The sequence below is a fragment of the Candoia aspera genome, chromosome 1, assembly GCF_035149785.1.
Source record: "Candoia aspera isolate rCanAsp1 chromosome 1, rCanAsp1.hap2, whole genome shotgun sequence".
In the NCBI taxonomy this organism is placed as follows: Eukaryota; Metazoa; Chordata; class Lepidosauria; order Squamata; family Boidae; genus Candoia; species Candoia aspera.
In genome coordinates, this window is record NC_086153.1 from 151374918 (window position 1) to 151398527 (window position 23610).

Sequence of the window (23610 nt, forward strand, 5' to 3'; positions counted from 1 at the left end):
ATTATTGTTTGCTCCTGCTTTTATTTATATGTATTCCCTAGCTTATGGAAAGGAGCCAATGGAAATGGGCAATATATAAAACTGCGAAATAGAAATGCATTTGTCAAGAACTTGCCAGATCAATCTTACCTCACATTTAGATTAGTGACTTTTTTTTTTTGTAATGGTGCCCAGGCCAGATGTGTGGTTGGGATAGGCCATAGGATAAGTGTGTTGATGTGGCTATGCGGAAGTGGCAAAGTGCAGGGTTGATCATGAGCAGAGCCTCTGTGGAAGACTTGCTTGGAGACCCAGTATTAGATCTGGGTCTGAACTGGTCTATGTGGCTGCCTGGACTGTGGGGTGAAGTGGTGGCAGAGTGGCAGCAGTCAAAGTGCTGCAGGTCAACTAACTGGCAATGCACAGAGTTGGGCTGGAGGTCCTGCCACTCAGCTTCTGTGTTGTAGACTCTGTGCTGCTGTGCTGGCAGTGGAGCTAGCCACGATCCTCATCCAGGTGGCAGCAGCACTGTTCGGTCTGCTGGGCCTGCCTCTTCATCTCGTTCAGAGCAGCGAAGGCCCAGGGACCCCCAGCCTCAGAGGGGATGGGCACCCAGATGGCAGTGCTGAACGGCAATGGGACAGAGCAGACCGGTGGATCAGCTGAAGATCTGCACCCTGTAATTACCACAAGGCCTGCCTCATTGGTAGTGGCCGTTTTACTTCAGCAGTGGTGGAGCTCAGGAAGCGGGTGCTATTTCCCCACTTGCCAGCAGCTTCAGAGTTTTTCACCTTTTGGTGCCAAAGAAGTGGTTGAGGGAAGGATTAGGGCTGGCAGAGGAGCTCAGGAGTAGTGGTGGGATTTGATGACAGAGGAGCTCAAGGGTAGTGGTGAGGGGCTGGTATTGGTAGGGTGAGAGGTGGAGGGGGTGGTATTGCCATCCGATTTGTGCCAAATTGGTAAAGTCATTGGGAACAATTTGGATTCTAGCTATCCCAGGTGGGACCAATGCAAGGGCCTGGTTGCTACTTAATATCTCAAGGCCTGGATATCTCAAAGTCCCCTCTCCCTGTAAAAATCTGCCCACCCAGCCTGGACAGAGAACGCCCGCTCAGGTTCTGACCTACTCAGAGGTGCAGTGGGAGGGACTCCAAAGAGAGCAGTTGTCTACAGGGGTTTCCCTCCTATGGAACAATTTACCCTCCAAGTAAAAGATGGCCCCCAGTCCTTTTTGGCAAGGCCTTTGGGATCGGTTCCAGAATCACTGCTGTAAGGCTTGATTTATTATATTTATATATATTATTTTATTATTTTACTGTATTATATATACCATAAACTGCCAAGAGTCCAACTGGATTAAGACAGTGTATAAATTTTATAAATAAAGAGACGGATGGCGTTTCTGAGCGGTTGTGTTTGGGGGTTAGGTTTTTTTTTGGTTTTTGGAGTTGGCTTCTACATAGAAGCATACAAACAAGCAATGCGCAGAAGTGGAAGAAGAAGACAATAGAATAGGAAGGACAAGAGACCTCTTCCAGAACATTAGAAACATTGGAGGTAAATTCCAGGCCAAAATGGGTATGATCAAAAACAAAGATGGCAAGGACCTAACAGAAGAAGAAGAGATCAAGAAAAGGTGGCAAGAATATACGGAAGACCTGTATAGGAAGGATAACAATATCGGGGATAGCTTTGACGGTGTGGTCAGTGAGCTAGAGCCAGACATCCTGAAGAGTGAGGTTGAATGGGCCTTAAGAAGCATTGCTAATAACAAGGCAGCAGGAGACGACGGCATCCCAGCTGAACTGTTCAAAATCTTGCAAGATGATGCTGTCAAGGTAATGCATGCTATATGCCAGCAAATTTGGAAAACACAGGAATGGCCATCAGATTGGAAAAAATCAACTTACATCCCCATACCAAAAAAGGGAAACACTAAAGAATGTTCAAACTATCAAACAGTGGCACTCATTTCACATGCCAGTAAGGTAATGCTCAAGGTCCTGCAAGGTAGACTTCAGCAATTCATGGAGCGAGAATTGCCAGATGTACAAGCTGGGTTTAGAAAAGGCAGAGGAATTAGGGACCAAATTGCCAATATCCACTGGATAATGGAAAAAGCCAGGGAGTTTCAGAAAAACATCTATTTCTGTTTTATTGACTATTCTAAAGCCTTTGACTGTGTGGACCATAACAAATTGTGGCAAGTTCTTAGTGGTATGGGGATACCAAGTCATCTTGTCTGCCTCCTGAAGAATCTGTATAACGACCAAGTAGCAACAGTAAGAACAGACCACGGAACAACGGACTGGTTTAAGATTGGGAAAGGAGTACGGCAGGGCTGTATACTCTCACCCTACCTATTCAACTTATACGCAGAACACATCATGCGACATGCTGGGCTTGAGGAATCCAAGGCTGGAGTTAAAATCGCTGGAAGAAACATTAACAATCTCAGGTATGCAGATGATACCACTTTGATGGCTGAAAGCGAAGAGGAACTGAGGAGCCTTATGATGAAGGTGAAAGAAGAAAGGGCAAAAGCTGGCTTGCAACTAAACCTCAAAAAAACCAAGATTATGGCAACCAGCTTGATCGATAACTGGCAAATAGAGGGAGAAAATGTAGAAGCAGTGAAAGACTTTGTATTTCTAGGTGCGAAGATTACTGCAGATGCTGACTGCAGTCAGGAAATCAGAAGACACTTAATCCTTGGGAGAAGAGCAATGACAAATCTTGATAAAATAGTTAAGAGCAGAGACATCACACTGACAACAAAGGTCCGCATTGTTAAAGCAATGGTGTTCCCCGTAGTAACATATGGCTGCGAGAGCTGGACCATAAGGAAGGCTGAGAGAAGGAAGATCGATGCTTTGGAACTGTGGTGTTGGAGGAAAATTCTGAGAGTGCCTTGGACTGCAAGAAGATCAAACCAGTCCATCCTCCAGGAAATAAAGCCAGACTGCTCACTTGAGGGAATGATATTCAAGGCAAAACTGAAATACTTTGGCCACACAATGAGAAGACAGGACACCCTGGAGAAGATGCTGATGCTAGGAAGAGTGGAGGGCAAAAGGAAGAGGGGCCAACCAAGGGCAAGGTGGATGGATGATATTCTAGAGGTGACGGACTCGTCCCTGGGGGAGCTGGGGGTGTTGACGACTGACAGGAAGCTCTGGCGTGGGCTGGTCCATGAAGTCACGAAGAGTCGGAAGCGACTGGAGGAATAAACAACATGGCTTCTACCTTGATGGATCTCAACAAGCCAAGCAGGGTCTGACTTAATACATGGACAGGAGACTGCTAAGAAATGCCAGATTTGCTAAGAATTGCCAAAGAATTGTGTCCCCATTTTTCAGCTTTTTGTTGCCGAATTTCAGCAATGCAATGCCTTGGAGAAACAAAAAGGGTTTAGGGCCATAGGCATCCCACAGTCCAAGGGTTTTCAATTCCCAAATGGTTTGATTCAATACCAAAACATTCTGAAACCATGAAGAATCTTTCCCAAAACTGGATGTGAATGTGCCTGACATTGATGATAATTTAATTAGTGGGAGGGCAGCACAGTGAATGTAAGTTTAAGGGGACTCATAGCTCTCAAACTTCTCATCAACTCCAAATGTCCCATAGAAATTAAGAGAAAATCTGTGAAAATATTGTAGTGCTCTAAGACACGTTTAGTTACTTTTCAGAATAAGTAACTAAAAAGTAATTAAATATTATGCTAGTGCATATGTGCCTTTGCTGTGCAGCTAAGTAAAAAGGATATGAAACACAATGACTCACACTACAGTCAAGCACCAAAAGACATTTACATTGCAAATATTTTTAAAAGTTATGTTTCACTTTCTGCTTGAAATCTCAAAAGACTTCAGAGTAACCAAAATGCAGTATCACTCTATATGACTTTAAAACATCCAGTAAAAAAAAATGGAAAGAAAAATGCACAGAATTACTGGTCTGGGATAATATAAGACAGTGTTTCTTCAACTTTTTTCTCGCAGGACCCTTTCCCACTTTTGAAATTATGGAGGACCCCAAAAGAGCTTTTGTTTGTATGGGTTATATTTATTGATATTTACCGTATTAAAAAATTAAAATTCATCATTCGTTGCCGTTACTACTTCTCATGATTGTTTGATATGGTTTTAATATTGTATTATTTTTCGACATAGGCTGACAAATAATTTTGATTTCATGGACCCCTGAGAGTTTTCTTGGCAAGGTTTTCAGAAGTGGTTTGCCATGGCCTCCTTCCTAGGGCTGAGAGGGAATGGCTGGCCCAAGGTCACCCAGCTGGCTTCGTGCCTAAGATGGGACTAGAACTCCTGGTCTCCCAGTTTCTAGCCTGGTGCCTTAACCACTACACCAAACTGGATCTCTATTATATCCTATCCCTGTGAGTAAACAAATTGTTATTTTCTGTTGGTCTAAAATTTGACATGGCTGGGGGGGCAGCCATACTTACTTCGAGAGACAACTTCCAACTGGGTGCCACCACCAAGAATGCCTATCTGTCTTAGGCTGCTGTTATTAATATCTCATCTTTCCTCCAAATTCAAGGTGACATTCATAGTTCCTCCCATTTTATCTTCACAATAACCCTATGAGGTAGTTTAGGCTGAGCAATTATGAGTAATCTTATCTATTCTCCCTAATCAAACATGCATACTATTTTCCCATCTAATTCAAGGTTTATGCATGAACGTGCTTCTATCTGTCCTGTTTCAGAGAGTTTTGAAAACTCATATTAACATTTTAGAGAATTAAAGCTTTCCAATTCAAGAGGTCGCAGTCAGGCCACTCACACCAGCTGGGAATTGTTGGAATTTCAGAAATCTATCAACCCAATTGAGAATAAAACATTGCGCCTTAGGAATCTGGTTTTGGAAAAATCATCTTACTGCCTAAAATGCCGGAAGGGGAATTCATAGCTAAAACGCTTTTGACAGCGTCGTTTCAAAAATTATTCTGAGTTTACTTAGGGACATGAAGCAGCCTGTTCTGCTCTCATTTGACTATCACACTTTTTCCCCACAGCTAGCCAAAAAAACACCCCTGGAAATGCTCCAACTGGCCTGAGGTGGTGAGAGAAATTAGAGGACCCAAGTTTGAAACTGCTGTTTGGCTGGCCTCTAATTAATCAAATGCGTATCATGTGCCCGAAGCTTTTGTTTCCTTCTCCTGTCAATTCTCCCAGTTCTCTAGTAAATACAGGAGCTCCGTTCAACAACATATGTATCTTTGATTACCGAAATCATGGTGCAATGAATCTTATTTTCTGGGTTTGCATGTAGGCTAAACTGTGGCAGGTTAGTTCAGTGTTCCACAAGACTTGGGCATGAAAGTTACAGGGAAAATGAGGCTGGAAGGAGGGGGTTTGTGTGGAGAACTTGGCAGAGGAATAGTTGAGCACTTCTTGGTCCAGTACTTCCTTTTCTATAGCATAGGTCCCTTCTGTTAAACAGTGTCATGCAAGAGGTGTGCCTTCTCTGTGGCAGCCCCTGCCCTATGGAACAGCATCCTACACACACACACACACACTGAGATTTGGATGGCCCTGACTCTGCTAGCCTTCCGAAAAGCCTTTTTAAAACTTTTTTTAATTAAAACATTTGGGGGGGGGAACAGTAAATAGCTACAAAAGGAAGAAAAGGGAAAAAAAGTAGTGGATAAAATTATGAAGTATCAGTAAATGGAGTTTACAGTCATTATAAAATTTAAAGTTCAGTATTTCATGAATGGATTGATTGTAAAGAACTGACTACACTGTATCTTTTTTTCCTATACAGTATATGATTTTTATTGAAACTTTAAAAAAAAGAAGATAAAAACTAATACAAACGAATACAAAGTAAGGAAGAAAAAAGAAAGAGAAAGCAAAACGTGCAAGAAAAAAAAGTTGAAGAAAAATAGAAAAGAAAGAAAAAAGATATACAGAGGTGGCTTCTGATATTCTTCACAGCAGTTATAAGTACAATTATATTTTAACCTCTCCCTCTAAAGTTACATCCTGACTCTCTTCTTTCTATAATCTATCTTGTCTAATCATCAAAGCCATAAATCATAAGTTCGTTTTTTCATTTTTTATGCAAAAATCCATAAAAAGTTTCCAGTACATCATAGTTTTTTAAAAAAAAGACTAGGAATCTCTATAAATCTCTGAATAAGATGTTAATATCACCACTGTTTATCATTATTTGAAGGATGAATGCACATAATCATATATAAAAAAGAAAATGATGTGAAAAAAATAAAAATAAGAAAACATTCTTGGAAAAGTACTTGATTTCAAATTTCCTCCCATTGTACTATACCCTGACTGATAATTATAATCAACATGCTTATAAATATTTGAAATTATTTCTAATGACAGTCTTATACCAACTCTTTTCCCCTTAAAAACCATACTCTAACTGTCCAAGTTTGCCTTCTTGTGATGAAGTCTTAAAGATTTATTTATTTATCAAACTTTATCACTGCCCATCTCCCTCACCTGGGGGGACTCTGGCTTTTCCATCAGGTATTGGGACCAGAATGTTAGCTGAGCCCAATATGTGTGTTTTATAATGCATTATGAGAGATATTTGTTTGGACCCCCAGTTGTATTGCATTGCCTTTTTAAAATTCTGCTTCCATTTCTGTATGGAGAAAATACAAGCCTGGTCCTGATGTCAGCTGATACTGGAACTTACAAAATGACACAAAACTTTATAACATTGGAAACATTAAAGGAGATCTTTGAAGAATGGAGCCAGAAATTAGTAGCTACAACATCCACAGTCAGCAGTGATGTCTGCTTCTATGGATAGACTATATCCAAAAGATGTCAATAAAGGAATGACAGATGTGGAACAAATTTTATATGACAAGACAAAGTACCAAAAGTGTAACTATAAATGACAGGACAAGAGACTGATTTGGAAAAGGATGCTTTACTGGATATACAAAAGAAACTGGAATCAAATAATTAAATTTGGAATGTTTAGCTGAAATTAAAAGGGAAATTCAAATGATAAACCAAGAGAATTGCCTGGAAAAAAAATTATTGCATTTACAAAAGGGGCTTGTTGAAGCCTTGAAGAAATTTGTGTGATGGGATAAAAAAGAATTGAAGAGAAATCAGATCAAATGTATTTTTCCCCCTCTGCTTAGAATCTTTAGTCCCCTCTAGTGTCCAGTTTCTAAAATCATAAAATAGCTTATCATTGTTATGACTTACAATAGCCAGGATAGCCCAAATAAGTCTGTTTCCCATAAGAAGCTATTTATTTTTTATAGTTAATTCCAAAATCTTAATGGTAAAAGTCAATATTTCAAATTTATTTTGACCCTTAATCCGTTTATAACTTTCTCAGATCAAAATTTTATTTAGCTTTTTGCTATTTCAAATTGTTTAAGTTCTCAAGCTTATAATTTTTCTTTTGTTCAGAGTTAAAGATGTTACTCACCTCATTGTTCTGAAGGTCCCTAATAGCTTCAAGATGGTTAATAGGCAATTTCCAAAAGTGATTAGTAGGGTGAGGATTTCTATGATATGTCATATTTTTTCTGGAACCTTTATTTGAATTTATAAGTAAGTTAACATGTTTTAGAGTAATCTGGTGAGAATTAGATGCTTTTTATTTTGCCTGAAAAGTCATATTTTGACTTTTTAAAGGTGTTATGTCATATTTCTGCTTAATTTTGTAACAAATGTCATATTTTGGTCATATATTTTGGTCATTGGCAACCCTCCTGATAAGCCAGCAAGTTCGAGCCAGCAAAGAAAGTGAGAATTTGCCTGGTTTTTTTTTTTCTTATTTGCTCCCCAACTCAGGGGTGTGTGTGAGGGAGGGAGGGAGGGAGGGAAAGGGAAAAGGCTTCTCCCTTGACCAGGCCTGAAAAAAAGGTGAGAATTTGCCTGTTTTTTCTTTTTCTTATTTGCTCCCCAACTCAGGGCTGTGTGTTTGTGTGTGTGTGTCTAGGAGAGGGAGAGCAACCTTTTTTAAAACGACTTCAGCAGGCAGAGGCTTCTCCCCTGGTCAGACCTGAAAAAAAGAGTGAGAATTTGCCTTTTTTTCTTTTTCTCATTTGCTCCCCAACTCAGGTGTGTGTGTGAGAGAGAGAGAGGTGGTGGAATCACATGAGAGTTGCAATCTGATTTCAACATGCCTAAAAGTAGATGTTCAGCAAGTGTGAAATTACGGCGTCTTGTTCAAGAATTTGGGGAGCAGATTTTCACTAGTGATGGTGATATTTTGTTTTGTAAATTGTGTGAAGTTAAGGTATCGGCCCAAAAGCGTTTTAATATTCAACAACATTGTGACACCACAAAACACAAGAGTTGTTTAGCAAGATTTGCCTTCACTGAGAACAGGCAACATCTCCTTTTTGAGAGAGGTTCTTCTTCAACTGCAGATTCATCAAATACCCAGTCAGAATTTTGTAAGGATCTCTGTACAACAATGGTTACTTCAGATATTCCCTTAAGGAAATTAGGTAGTGGTAGCCTCAGGCATTTTTTGGAGAAGTACACCAGCCACCCAATTCCAAATGAATCAACTGTAAAGAAAAATTACATCTCTGCCTTCTATGAAGATGTGTTAGAAAAGATAAGATCTGCTGTTGACAACAATAAGATACAGGTTTCAATAGATGAAACAAGTGATGTAAACAGAAGATACTGTATGTAGCCAATGTTATTATTGGCACTCTGAAATGTGACAAGCCTGGTGAAGTATTTCTTCTAACATGTGAAACTCTACAAAAAGTAAACAATTCCACTATTGCTATGCTCTTTGACGATTCTATGAAACTACTCTGGCCAGATGGTGTAAAAAGGGGAAATATCCTTGTCTATGTAACAAATGCCGCTCCATACATGACTAAAGCAGCCAAGGGACTTAAACTTCTTTATCCAAAAATGATCCATATCACATGCCTTGCACATGGTATACACAGAGTGGCCGAAGAGATTCGAAGCAACTATCCTGATGTAGATAATTTCGAATGGGAAAAAAATGTTCATTAAAGCTCCACTTTGAGTACAAATGTTAAAAGAAATTGCTCCTACTTTGGCTCTCCCTCCCCAACCTGTCATGACATGTTGGGGGACTTGGCTGAATGTGGCTATGTATTATTTCACAAATTATGCTTCTTTGGTGTCCTGTTTCACTGACTGACTCAGAATTTGAATGCAATTTAATTAAACAAAAACTACAATAACTGAAAGATCAATATCAATTAACCTGAAAATTATTAATGATTTTTAAAAAGTTAAAAGCTACAGGAAATTCAGAATACAACAAAAAATGAATTACTCTCAATAAGGTAATTAATTCTGAGGTAAATTGATTCTCAAAAGTCAGTAGAAAGAGATATAGTCAGTTGCAGCAGGTAATACAATTAAGGAACAATTCATTTGATTGTGCAGTTTTGAATTTATCAACTGAATGAAATTAATAGAAGCCGCTAACTCAGGGCAGTAACCAGGCAGCTCTGAGTGGTTTGACCACATAGAGTCAGATGCTGAGGAATCCAGTTAAATGTATTAGAAACGAGATTGATCTATGGTATGACTGGAGAGTTAAACAGAAAACTGTAAAGCAGTTACTGTGGCGATTTCAGAGGACTGAGGTAAGTAAACAAAAAACTGAGGCAGAGAATTACATCTAAACGTTTTTTGACTAATAAGTCAGACGGTCAGCGCTGAGCTACTTCGCAGTGCAGATATGAAGGCAAATGAATGGCAGTGAATGCTGAGGCAATTATTAAAGGATTGCAGAATTAGGGTCCGATGTGCTGGAAGCAGAGGGTGGTTGAATAGTATCTGTTACAGGTAAACCGGTTTTACCAAGATCACTAGAATTGTCCAAGTCCAGAAACGGTTCAGAGAGTGCTAAGGAGGCTTCAAATGTGAATGGTTGTCTCCAGCGCCCTTCTGAATCTTCCTGCGGCTTTCATAGTCCACAAGATTGCACCGTTGCCGATTGTGAACCAATCAGGCTTCACTTTGCTCGGCTCTCCTTACCTCGCACCATTCTCAAGCGCTGATTGGTGGTGGCGAACCCGATTCACTGCCTGGCCTCCTCAGCTGTTGCTTCTTTTCACTCAAGGCTTTTCTTCGCTGGTGAGTCTTCCTCCATTTTTTCCTCCACTGGGCTTAGCGGTTTTTTCGGGGTTGGGCTTAGCGGTTTTTTCGGGGTTTGACTTAGTGGTTTTTCCGGGGTTTGGCTTATCGATTTTTCTGAGTTGCCCTCTTCACTCTCCAACTCAGTCTCAATCCTAACAAGCAGGTAGTTAAAGAATTTGACTGTTGTGAATCTTCCTCCGTCAAGATTATGCAAGATTCCTTTTCTGAAACCTTGGCTGGAAACTTTGCACATATAGGAACTAACTTCAGCGGATTACCAAGAGCGATCAATCACCCACCTTGAAAGTGTAGGAATGGAACTTAGTGATGCCCTGAACATTGTAAAACAAACTGAGAGTGATTTAAAGCAAGCAAAGGGGAAAGTGGGTGAAAAAAATAGTGATACTGCAAAGAGGGCTGCAATCTAATCTGGGTTATTCAACACTTTGCAAAATAAGTAACATTCTAAATGGAATCGAAGCAAAATTTGAAGACTTTGAGCCAGAACTTTCTCCAGATGAGTTTGCTTTTTTCAAATTTGTTCCTATAACCTCTTGTGATGTTGGAGTTTCTCCAGATACAAGAACATACTGGTGGACAGCAGAAGGAGTTTTGAGTTTGATAAGCTCAAGATGCACATGGTCATCCAATGCAATTCTGTTGTTAATGAAAACTAATCCAGGGATGACCATTTTACTCTCAAAATGTTCATTTGATTCCTTCAATACTAGCACTTCTGCACTGGAAGTGAATAAACCTTTTAGTGTGTGTGTTTGTAAGCAGATTTTTAAAAAATTGGGTGCTAATTTCAGAAAAATTGTAAAGTCATATTTTTGCTTTAAAAGTCATATTTTTGCTTTAATTGATCATATTTGACCATTTAAGGTCATAAATGCTTGCATATTTCTAACATTTTTAGGTCATAGAAATCCTCACCCTAGTGATTAGAAAGCGAGGGCTGCAAACTCAGTGTCCTTAAAAGGCTTCGCCATGGTTGTGAGCATATCCCTTTGCCTCCCAATGCTTAAACCTGCAGACAACCACTGTCCAGTGTCCTCACAAGGAACAGCCATCTGGAGCACATGTGGGTGATCTCCTGTCCTCTCATCTGGAGAGGTTCCACTCACTGGTTCCTTGGTCTTTGCTGTGGTTGCCAGCTCTGCTTTTGCGGAAATGACTTCAGTTTGCCATACCTCCCCCGGAAGTCCATCTAACTTCATTTCTGCTGTTGGAGTGGTTCTTTTCCTTTTGGGTAAGGGGGTTGGACAAGATGTTGATGGCCATTTTGACCCCATTGTTAACAGTAATAGCTATTGCAGGTATGGAAGTGAGATAGAGGACGCAGAGTTAGAACAAATGCATAACATAATGGTAAATGCTTGAGTGAGGGCAGAAAGGGGTTTTGGCAGGAAGAAGTCTTGGCATATTTCTAGTCCTTTGGTGCAAACTGGCTATTATAGCACAAATTGCATAATAGTGAATTTTTTTGTGTGTGTAAAGCAAATTCTTGGATGAAAATGGTCAATTGTATACCAGCAAACTTGAAAAAAGTGAATTTGCATAAAGCAAGGGACACCTGTATCTGTCCAGGCAGCTTCTGCCATTGTAGCACTAAGTGAAACCAATATTCAGCTCTGACACAAAGATTAAACCACAGCCTTGAATGTTGAGGCAAGAATGAATGTAATACATCCTTAGTATCAGTGGTAAAGGTAGATGATAATTTAAGCTTCAGTTAGAATGGTGAGGAACTTAAATATTGCCTGTCTAAATGCAGTCTTTGAAATTCCCTGGATATCTCAAGGGGTAATAATATAAAGTATCGGAAAGTTTATTGAGTAATGGTCTGAAAAATCAATCCAGGACAGTAGAAAGCTCAGGCTCAGGGCTGCGGTATCAGATCTTTCTATGCCTAGGTGGAGAAAGATGAACAGACATTTCTAAGAGTCAAAGCTCTACAAGGGGAGGCTAGGCAGCTCCTGTTGAGAATGCTTTCACCTGGAATCCTGCAATGAACAGAGATGGACTTGGTGGCCTACATAACGCCTTCCAATGATTCAGTGATTCTGCATCTGATGGCAGTAAATTCTAGTTTAACTACGATATGGAAAGAAATAATTTCCTCAAAATAGTGTTAATGGACAAGCCTAAATTCTAATATTGGCTGGAAAAACTTCTGTTTACCTTTCCCATGCTGTGCCTCATTTTGTATTTCAATATCCCAATTTGAAACCTGACAGAAAAGGGTCCAAATAATCTGCTTCCTCCAGGATCCTCTGCAGCTGCAGCCCAAACACCTTCTCAACAAAAAGGGAAGGCTGGAGACTGGATGAGAATTGTCCAGTGTAGTAAGTTCCAGCAGTGGCCTCTGGAGGAGTGGATGCACCATCACAGCCTTCAAGGCTAGTGGCAGCACCCCCCCTCTCAAAGAGGATAACAGTACAGAATGAACCCAATTGTAGGACACCTCCCAGGCAGTTTTCATAAGCCAGGAGGGTCCAGGTCCTAACAAACAGGTGGCCAGCTTGTGCATCAGTTCTGCACACTCCTGGGTCAAGAGGCTTTCCTCATGGTCTGTCATTCACGTCTCTCAGGTCTCACTCAGGTCACCATGAGGTTGGATTACTGCAATGCACTCTACACAGAGCTGCACCTGAAGACCAACCATAAGCTGATGAAGTTGAGCTGTAATTCCCCAAAGCGTATGCCTTTTAATAAAATGTGTTAGTCTGAAAAGGTGCCTCTAGATTCCTAATTTTCCACTAAACAGAGACAAAACAATTGAATGAGTAAGTTACACATGTGGTTGTTTTTACTGCAAAATCTGGTGCACAGGAGCAATCCACCTCAAAATAAATTAATTTTCTCATGTTCTGTCATCTGGAAGGACTTATAACAACCTCCCAAACCAGTCCAGGTATTTTTTTTTAAGTCACATTTCACTTTCTAGCCACTATTCCCTCTGGGGACAAACTGACTTTTTTTTGCCAACATTTCCATGTTTTAGCAGACTAAACATGGAGATGTGTATAGTGGGAGTAACAGCCACCTTCATTTCTGAAATGAGTGTGTATCTGGACTAGTTCCATCATAGTTAAGGTAACTAAACTTAGAGGACTTTTTTTTAAACACAGGCAGCTGCTGTGCCAGATTGTTGAAGTTACCACAGTAACCTTATTCATTGGCAACAGTGAAAAATATAACCTGTCCAAACTTTTTTTTTTGATAGAGTTGAACAAAGATACCATTCCATGGGCTTTCAAACCTAAAGAAGAAAAGAAGTGGAAAAATAATCGCAGTAAAGTTCTTCTCCTGGATAAGATTGCCTAAGCAACTTACCTCCTGCTCTCCACCACCGCACAAGCCCATTTAAATGAAAAGAAGCTATCAGTGTAACTCAAGAACTAGAAAAGGGCTGGAAGGGGGATCTGCTATAGACCCCCGCGGATGTGAGCAAGTTATCCTCTGCTTCAATTTCCACCTTCAGAAGGCTGAGACCTAAGGTGGAAAATTATTTCTCTAAGAAGCACAAAATGAAAGAATACTTGCTATAAGACAACAGCATGTGATACTTGAGTATGCTTTTATCACGTTAACAAAGGCAAAATTGGACAGGATCACCTGTAATGAACTTTTGAAGAGGCTTTCAAGAACCAGGCAGGAAAAAAAATGGGACAGCTCCTTCATGGCTTTTCAGCCTTTAAGAACACAGTGACACGGAAATGTCTACAGCATGTTCCCATTCCTTTACTCTGTAGAAGCACCACTTGATGAAATAATACATACCCCATAATCAAAATAGCTACTGTAAGGAAGTTATACTTTCACATACAAATATCATGGAACATTTTTTTTAATCCAGTAGGGATTTCAAGTTACTGGCTTTTGTTTCATTTCATTCAGCTAGATTCTGCATCACAAATTTACTGCTTGAGATATAGATGGTTTTAATTTGCTGTTATTTAAAGTATTGTGCCTCCCACCTTCATTTTTATTCCCTTTCCTGAAGCACTCTGTAGCTATGCTATAGAACGATTTGCAATAATAATATATCCATCAACATAATTACATCTCAAAAATTCTATTTGACAGTATGCTTGGGGGCTAGAGAATCATCTGAACTTTCATCTCTCCTAAGGAGATCAGATTTTTTTTTTTCCTAAGACATACAAAAACCATAGACCTATTTTAAATATTTTATGAATTTTCCCCAGATAATTTCTGAGGTCTTAAGAGACAGTATCTGTCTATCTCTAAAACCAGTGATGCATCTGTTCTCATAGAACACATGCTATTTCACACAATAACATAAGAAGCTGAGCTGTTATGGAAAGCAAGTGTAAATTAAAACTAAACAAGATGGACATAGGGAGAATCTAACAAGATGGAGTATTAGAAGCTCTTCATATATATTCATATTTTTATATTAACATCAAGTAAGATTACTGATTGAACAGCATAAGGCAACCTGCTTAGCAAGTTTTTAAGTGACGAGACCCAAATGGCTGGAATCTCTTTGAAAATCTACCATCCAGAACAATAGCAGAGTAGGGTATAAAAAGCAGATGGCATAAGCAGATAGTGTTCAAATATATGTTCCTACAACAGAATGTAAGACATAATTAATTTAAATTAATTCTGACTGAGTGGTAAGATGTAATGCTTACAGTTGACTCTGGATGTAAATATTAGGTAAAGGTAAAGGTTCCGGTTTAGTTGTGCCCAACACTAGGGGGCAGTGCTCATATCCATTTCATGGTGGAAGACACTTCCGTGGTCATGTGGCCAGCATGACAGTCACGGAACACTGTATATTAGGTATACACACAGTATTTCCAAACTATTAATAAAATGCAGAGTTAGACTGAATGTAGATATAAAATGTGCTTTTATTTTTAAAGAAGGATAGTGCACAGACCTTAAGACCATATTGTCTGTTGAGGATAAACACAAAGCTTTAGAAAAACAAACTACTTTATCCAAACAACTGGGTTGTACAGACTTACAATTATGGAATAATTCATACTTAGTAATTCATACTTGCATTTATTGATCTGTAATATCAATTAGCTTTGCACAGCAGTGACAAGGTTCATATCATACAAATTGATTGGCCATTGCAAGAAAAAAATAAATATATATATAGTTTCATTTTTTATTATGCATTTAACACTTCAATAAAAAGTTAAAGAAACTTCTGTTTCAATTACCTGCTATTGTAGAGAGGTATGAGCTCAAGGACATGCAAACAAATATGTGACAAATACTCTATACCATAATTTTGAATGTTATACACAGTATACGTTAGCTAAAGGTTAACGACTATGACTCTATTACATTCTGAAAATCAAATTAAATGGTATTTTGAAACAACAACAACAACACATCTATTGGGCTAGGAATACAGAGATGATAAAAACCTCATTTTACTATCTCCATATAGAGGCTTGTGGTTTTTCAGCAAAGATGCAAGCATTTTATTCAGTCCTTACTACCCTTGCACCATGTAGCACCACAAGGGTGCAAAGACTGCTGCATACTTCTACAGCATCATGCTTAGATCTCACTGGCTTTTGGATTGTGCATTTAACATTTAAGTATAGTGGTATTTTTTCAACCCATAGTCAAACACCAGCAATTTGGTTTATAAAGATTGACAACATTCGGAAACACCAGCAAACTTTAGATACAAAAACAGTGGGGAAGGGATGCTATTCACCTGTGGGTTGCTAAAGAGATCACACTATTTACCATTATGTCTGGCAATATAAACAGAAGAGAGCCACAGCCTGAAGGAAACTGCTGGAGGGGAGGATAGAATCTAAAGATCGCAGTGTGATGGCACATATTTGTATAGATGCATGCATCAGAGTAAATGCATGCGCTTGAGGTACTTTTTCACTAGAAAAAATACTATACAGTACATTATTCTCTATTACGACTGAACTTGAATCAGTTCAACAATGATATTTGGCTGTCTGGATCCTAGCTACTTAGATAACTATTGCATTTCTGATTCTTCAGAAATTAGGTGCCTAAGTACAATGCCACAGATTCTGTCTTAAACTGCTTAAAATGTATGAGAACCACAGAAATAGAATTATTCAGGCATTTTAGCAGAATTTGATAATCTAACAACATTTAATTTTTTACAGTGGACCATGAGTTATTGCTTCATTTAGATGCAAGAAGAGTGGAGCACTGCTATCACATTCAGTGAAAATAATTAGATGTTCATACGAAACAGCATTTTTTTCTCTGAGAGTCCATTAGAATTTGGGTGCACTTTCTGCCATTCTTGACCTTATGTGACTGCTACTGCACTTACACAGACCAATATTAAAGTGGCTAACAGTGGGGCAAACACAGCTTTTAAGCTCTGGTACCTCCTCCTTCAGTCGTTCAAGCTGCTCTGTCTGGAATATATTTGGCTGTTCAGGCATCCAGTCATAAATCCTAAGGCAGACATACAAAGAAAAGAATTAAAATGTATTATCAATCTATAACAAAGCTGTACTCGAAGCCTCATAAAAGTTTAATCCTGACACTTAGAAGTCCCTTAAAATTAAACGAATCATCATCACTTAAAACGTACATTTTATACCCTAGCACGTTTGTCTGTGTCAATCAGTGATTGTTTCAAAAGTAGGAACTCAGCGTCTAGTATGTCACTAAGTGGAAGTCTGGAGGCAACAAACTAATACAATATGGATGCCAGAAATGTTACTGGTTGTTAGGCATTAATAGGTTATAAAGCTACCCAAATTTCAGACTACATGCATCAACTCGGCATAATTCCACTACTTATTATTTGCATGCTGTGTTATATAATTTGTATATGGAGTGGGGTGGGCACTCCACAGTGGCCCAGGACTTAGAGCTTGTGTTGCCAAAACAAAGCAATAAAATGGCCAACATTTGGCAAGGTATCTTGTCATGTTACCAAATCTGGGTTGAAAGAGAAATGGGAATCTGACCACTCACTTCCATAATTACCCTCCCCACATGGATCAAGACTGTGTGGCTGAAATCTGGGGGGCTGGAGTCATTTCAAGAGTGGAAACAGAAGTAGTTTATGCTCCAGAGGCTTCCTGTCTCATTCATAGCCTTAAGAACCCAGAAAAACACCCAAAGGCATGCAAACCAAAACCAAAACCAAAACCAAAGCCAAAACCCACCCCACCCCTCCCTTTGATGTGGCCACTCTTCCAGAGTTGTCACCCCAAGTCCTCCAGGGAAGGGGTCCTCCCTGACCTAAAGTCCAGTTGCCTAAAGAAAGCGCAATATACACTTCGTTTCTATGTCAAAAGCATGCCATACAAAAGGAATTAAAGAGAAAAGAAGCAGGGATCCCAGAATTGTTTTAGAAAAGCATTCTGGAAGCAAATACAAACCTGGCACATCACGTGGAAGTTGAGGATCTGGTGAAACTCTGGAGGAAGAGGAATCCATGTGTCAAGGGCTAATTAGTTGCTCGCCTATTCACAGATTCTAACCTAGCAGGCTTGACAGATTTAATGTTCTTCCAAAGTGGGGTAGACAATCTCTGTTCTACAACTGATGCTGGATTATCTGATGATTGGCAGCACTGGCTAGAATGGGAGATAGAGTCCAACAGCATCTACAGCCACAGGCACCCCACCCCTGCTTTAGATTCTTGTCAATGGGTGATAAATATATACTGGTTATTTTTTTCCCCTGTTCTCCCAAAGCCAAGAATCTCCTCAGGGCTCTAATTTCAGAAATATTATGATTGCCACTACAATGTAGTTGCAAACAGACTATTTTGTTTAAGACTCTCACTTTGGCCTTATATTTGTTACGCTGTAATGGATTTTTGATGACATCAATCCCTCCCTGACACAGTAAGTCTTAGTCTTAATCACAAAAATTACAAAGTAAAGGTAAATCTGAAGCCAAATTGCCTCTTTTTCTTTAAAACATGTCTCTTACAGCATGAGAGAAATCTTATTGCCAAATAGTTACACTGGTATATTCCAGCCTCCATGTATTTGTGAGATCATATAAGCCAACGGTCCTTCAAAGAATGAAGTAACAGTAATAACAGCAGCAACGTTCCAGCCAAAGAAAGCATTAAAGGAAGGAGATACACTCTAGAAAGATACATGATTCAACTGGGCTTTTTGTATGTGGTGCAGCATTACCCTAAAGGAGATGTGCTGTAACTGATTCTTCTATGTGCTCCTCCATTCACAACTCTGCAGCCTAGCCTTCCAGCAATAGCTGCACTTCTGGTGACAACTGGCTTATTAAAATAGCAGGAATTAAATCACCACGTACTCTTGCTTTCGAGCAGGAAAAGAAAGGACTCCATCTGCCAAGCACATGTTGCCCTGTGCTAGTGTTCTACCAGTATGTCAACAAATCTAGTAAGGTATGATAAAGAAGCAAGCCAAAGCTTACAAGTTGTTTAGTCTGACACTATTAGTTGAATTTTTGATTGAAACGGAAGATACGCTTAAAATTTAGTCTTGCATACATGAAGCTGGACAAGCTGGATTAGTGCTTGGAAAGCCCAAGTTGTAGGCCTCTCACCTTTGTGGAATATAAATTAATAGTTGTGTATAAATAAATAAAATAAAAATAAATGATGGATCCCCACTGGGTTTCAAATTAGCTTTTTTGAAAAAAGAATTATTAAAACTGGTTATGTGCTAAGTTTGTATGGTTTTAAATTTCTTTTCTTGCTGTGCTTTAAGACAGCCTTTTTAAATAGCTGTTTGAAAGTGCAACTTCTGTTTCTGAATACCTAAGAGGCAATCCTAAACCCAAATAAGTTTGCCAATTATTGACTGGATCATATGCTCAGCAGAATTACCCGCCTTTGTAACACTGACATAATACTGAGTAACTTGGTGCCTTACATATTTATCTTACACCAATGGATAGAAATATCACTGCTGGTTAATGATATCCAACAAGATGGTTTTAGTTCTGACTTCCAAACCTGAATCCTATAAAATCTTTTATTTTTTGTGTTCCTTTGTCATGCGCTGCCTACCTCCGAATAATACACAGACGCTGATTCCGTGAAACAGGCTCTGGTTTATTCGCAGTGTAGATACAGTATAGGAAAAAAGCTGAGAGTGACAGGAGCGCGCCGGTGCGGGGTTTAAATACCCCGCGCCGGTCAGCGCCCCCTCACTCGCGGCTACGTCACCCCCCTTTGTCCAACACGCTGTCCTGCCGGTAGGTGAGGGGTTGCGAGGCCCCGCTGGTGTTCCGGGATCGCCCATCATCGGTTTCCCATTCCTCCGGTGATTGCTGTCAGCTGGGCGATCTCCGTTGCGTTAGCGCTAACAGCTTGGGTGTGCCTCGCGATCCGTTTAGCCATTGTCTCTTGTCCTTCAGTCTTTGTAAGTTGATGGCTACTTATCTTGAGCCCCTTCCCGTTTCCTTGTTATTGTCATGTGTGCCATTGCACTGATGTCTTCAGCTCAACGGCACTCATGACATACTGCCCCCTGTCCGAATAGTGCCCCCCCCGGTTTTCTGGTTTTTTTTTTTTTTTTACCAGGAGAGCTGTCAAAATGGTTTTTTTTTGGTTTTTTTTTAAATTTCCCGCCGGAGTATTTTTCGCCCCTCCCTTTGTTCCGCCCTCTACCACGTGCCTCTCTAGGGTGTGTTCTTAGTGCGCATGCCCAGGTCACACCCTGGGCGTGCGCATGCTCCGGCCACACCCTGTTTGTTTGGCTCAGTTCGACGAGGAGAGAGGCGTGGCTGGTCGGGTGCTTATCAGCTCCAGGTAGGGCCCTTCTTTTTTATTCTAAGTGCGTCGCCTTTGTTATGTGTGCTCCTGGGCGTTGCCCCCAGGATGCACTGTTGACTTGCTTGCCACTCCCCCGTGGGCCCGGGGCGGGGGGAGGGTGCTGACGACCGCTTGTTACTGCCTCGTGGGCCCGGGGCGGGGGGGGTGAGTCCCGGGGCGGGAGGTCCACCCAAGTCGCGGGCTTGGGGGGGCCCTTTCCCTTGGGGAACGGTAGGCGGGGGGGCGCGGGGGAGGGGTTATGCAGATGACGGTTTGCTAGTCTTGGTTTTGGCTTGTCGGGGTATGCCCGGTGAAAAGCCCGGGTCAGGTCAGGCGCGTTAACGTTGTGCGCCGCCACCCATTCTGGGTGGGGGAAGTGTTTCCACCTGACCAAATAGTGTAAAGTTCCCCGTTGCCTGCGAGAGTCGAGTATGTCCCTTACATCAAAGTGATGTTGCCCGTCGATCATCACCGGTGAGGGCAGTGGCGTGCTTGGGTGCCATCGAGAGGTGGTTGCCGGTTTCAGGAGGCTGGTGTGGAACACCGGGTGGAGTCTCCGTAGGTTGTGTGGCAGGTCCAAGCGTATTGCCACCGGGTTCACTATCTGCGTGACTCGGAACGGCCCGATGTACTTAGGCCCCAGTTTTTTCGAGGGTTGGGGTGACTTTAGGAATTTGGTGGATAGGTAGACCATATCCCCCGCCTGGAACGTCGGTTGTTGGCGCCGGTGCTTGTCGGCCTGCTCTTTGTAGGCCGCCTGTGCATCCTTCAGCGCTGCCGTGATTATTGGCCACGATTCCGCAATCTTCCGTCCCCAGTCGCTAGCGTCCACCTGGGGTTCCGGGGGTTGTGGTAGCTCCGGTATGGGGACGAAGTCGCGCCCCGAGACTACCTCGAACGGAGTTTTCCCCGTGCTCGTGTGGACGGCGTTGTTGTATGCGACTTCGGCGAATGGGAGCAGTTTGGCCCAGTCGTCTTGGTGATAGTTGGTATATGAGCGTATGAATTGCTCTAGGGTGGCATTGAGGACCTCTGTGGCTCCGTCCGTCTGGGGGTGCCAGGCGGTGGATAGGGCCTGTTGGGTCCCCGTCAGCTTTAGGAAGGCCCGCCAGAATTTAGAAGTGAACTGTGTGCCCCTGTCGGTCACCACACGTGCGGGACATCCGTGTAACCTGTACACGTGGATGAGGAATAGTTTGGCTAGTTGTTGTGCGGACGGGACCGACGTGCAGGGGATGAAGTGGGCCTGTTTCGAGAAATAATCCTTCACCACCCAAATGGCCGTTTTCTTCTGGCTGGGTGGGAGGTCCACTATAAAATCCATGGAGATTTCCTCCCATGGGCGGGAGGGTTCTGCCACCTGTTGTAGAAGCCCCGCGGGTCTGCCTGGTGCCCGTTTGGCCCTAGCGCACGTTGGGCAGGACGCTACGTATGCTTTCACGTCTCGTCTTAGCGCGGGCCACCAGAATTGACGCCTTGTTAGGTGTAGGGTCTTAAGGAACCCAAAGTGTCCCGCTTGCTTGGCGTCGTGTGATCTATGCAAGATCGCTTGGCGTTGCGAGTCCAGGACATAGGTTCTGCCTTCCCCCCATGCCAGGTCCTGTGCCATCGTTACCTTGTCGGGGTTTGCCAGGAACCAGGGGTCGGTCTTGAGGGCGGCGGCGAGGTCCGTGCGTATCCCCCCTGGTAGTTGCGGTTGGCGTCGTCTGGTCACAGGTTGTCCCGCCGTCGATTGCGCCGTAGAGTCGAGCTGCCTCCGAGCGCCGCTTCGGGTGGTCACGGCCATCCCCAGTTGCGAGGCGGATAGGACCGTCCCAATGGTGTCTGGGGCGGGCTCTTCGTCTTGGGGCAGTCGGGAAAGGGCGTCGGCCAGGAAGTTCTTTTTTCCCGGCATGAACTTCAGCTGGAAGTTGAAGCGGCTGAAGAATTGGGCCCATCGGACCTGTTTTGGGCTGAGGCGTCTGGGCGTTCGGAGGGCCTCGAGGTTCCGGTGGTCGGTCCAGACCTCGAATGGTTGGGTGGCTCCCTCGAGTAGGTGTCGCCATGTTTCTAGCGCCGATTTTACCGCGAAGGCTTCTTTCTCCCAGACGTGCCATCGCCTTTCTGTCTCGGAAAATTTCCTCGACAGGTAGGCGCATGGTTTCAGGGGTCCTGTGGGGTCCTTTTGGAGTAGGATGGCCCCCAGGGAGAAGTCTGAGGCGTCGGCTTGGACCACGAACGGCCGTTCTGGGTCCGGGTGCGCGAGGATTGGCTCCGTGGTGAACAGCGCTTTCAGCTTGTTGAATGCGGTCTGGCACGCGGGAGTCCAATTCAATAATGTGCCCGGGTTCTTGGCGCGTCGGGTGTCCCCCACCCCTTTGGTTTTGAGGAGGTCCGTTAGGGGGAGGGCTATCTCTGCGAACCCCCGGGCGAATGACCTGTAAAAATTCGCGAAGCCGAGGAAGCTCTGGAGTTGGCGTCTGTTGCGGGGGCGTTCCCAGTTCAGCACCGCCTCGACTTTTGCGGGGTCCATTTCTATGCCGTCTCCGGAGATTCGGTACCCCAGGTAGTCTAGGCGCGCTTTATGGAATTCGCACTTTGTGGGTTTGGCATAGAGCTGCGCCCTTCTGAGTTTGTCGAGGACTTGCCTGACTAGGGTCACATGTTCCTTGTGCGTTTTAGTGTAGATAAGGACGTCGTCTATGTAGACAAGGACCCCTTTGAACAGGTGTTCATGCAGGACCTCATTGATGAGCTGCATAAACACCCCGGGGGCCCCCGCGAGTCCGAACGGCAGCACTTTGTACTGGAAGGCGCCTAGGGGGCAGTTGAACGCAGTCTTCCATTCGTCCCCCTCCCTGATTCGGATGCGGTAGTACGCCTCGCGAAGGTCCAGTTTGGAGAAGACTTTGCCCGTGGACAGGTGGGCGAGCATGTCTTTCACCAGGGGTAAGGGGTATTTGTTGGACAGGGAAGCCGCGTTTAGGCCCCGGTAGTCGGTGCAGAGCCGTAGGGTGCCGTCTTTCTTCTCCCGGAATAAGACGGGGGCTCCGACCGGTGAGCATGCTGGCTCTATGAATCCCCTCTCTAGGTTTTTATCGATGAACTCCTGGAGGGTTGCCATCTCCTTCGGGGTCATCGAGTAGATCTTCGGTCTAGGTAAGGGGACGTCGGGCAGCAGGTCGATCCGGCAGTCCGTCTTGCGGTGGGGGGGTAGTTGGTCAGCTTCCGCCTCTCCGAAGACCTCGGAGAAGTCGGCGTATTGTTCCGGTAGGTCTGCTGTGGTAGCGGCGTTGTGCTGTGTAGTCGCCTCTGCTCGTCCCACAGTGGGGTTGGTTCTGCCCGCCGGAACTGGTGCCCGATACTCGCCGTCGCCAAATGTTAAGGTGCGGGTCTCCCAGTCGATGCACGGGTTGTTTGCCGCGAGCCATGGCATTCCCAGGACTGCAATGGGTCGTCCGATGTGGGTGACGAACGATGTGCGTTCGGTGTGAGTGCCCATTTGCAGGGTGACCGGCTCGGTTTGCATCGTGGCTGGTTTCCCTCCCGCTGTTGAGCCGTCCAGCTGGTGGAATGCCAACGGCGTGGGGAGGGGGAAGCTGCGGAGGTCGAGTTTGGCGACTAAGTCGGGTGGATGAGGTTTTTTGAGCACCCCGAGTCCACTAGTGCCGCGGCCATGGTGGCTCCGTTGCCGGCAGAGAGTTTGATTGCCGCCATTATCACGGAGCTTTCGCCGTTCCGTCGAGGTGGTCCGCGCTGCTGTCCCACC

The 23610-nt window shown here is 43.0% G+C and overlaps 1 protein-coding gene across 4 annotated transcripts in view; it reads right to left on the reverse strand.

The window, feature by feature from the left end:
- Positions 1 to 14962: 14962 nt before the first annotated feature.
- GPCPD1 (glycerophosphocholine phosphodiesterase 1) overlaps positions 14963 to 23610 on the reverse strand; it is a 79147-nt gene continuing 70499 nt past the window's right edge. For 3 of the 4 annotated variants that reach the window (XM_063315925.1, XM_063315935.1, XM_063315953.1), the window contains one exon: positions 14963 to 16549. In XM_063315925.1, coding sequence (XP_063171995.1) covers positions 16363 to 16549 — 187 coding nt within the window. In that variant the 3' untranslated portion in view covers positions 14963 to 16362. Of the gene's footprint in view, positions 16550 to 17487; positions 17526 to 23610 lie in introns of all 4 variants that reach the window. The other variant, XM_063315944.1, reaches the window with a different exon arrangement.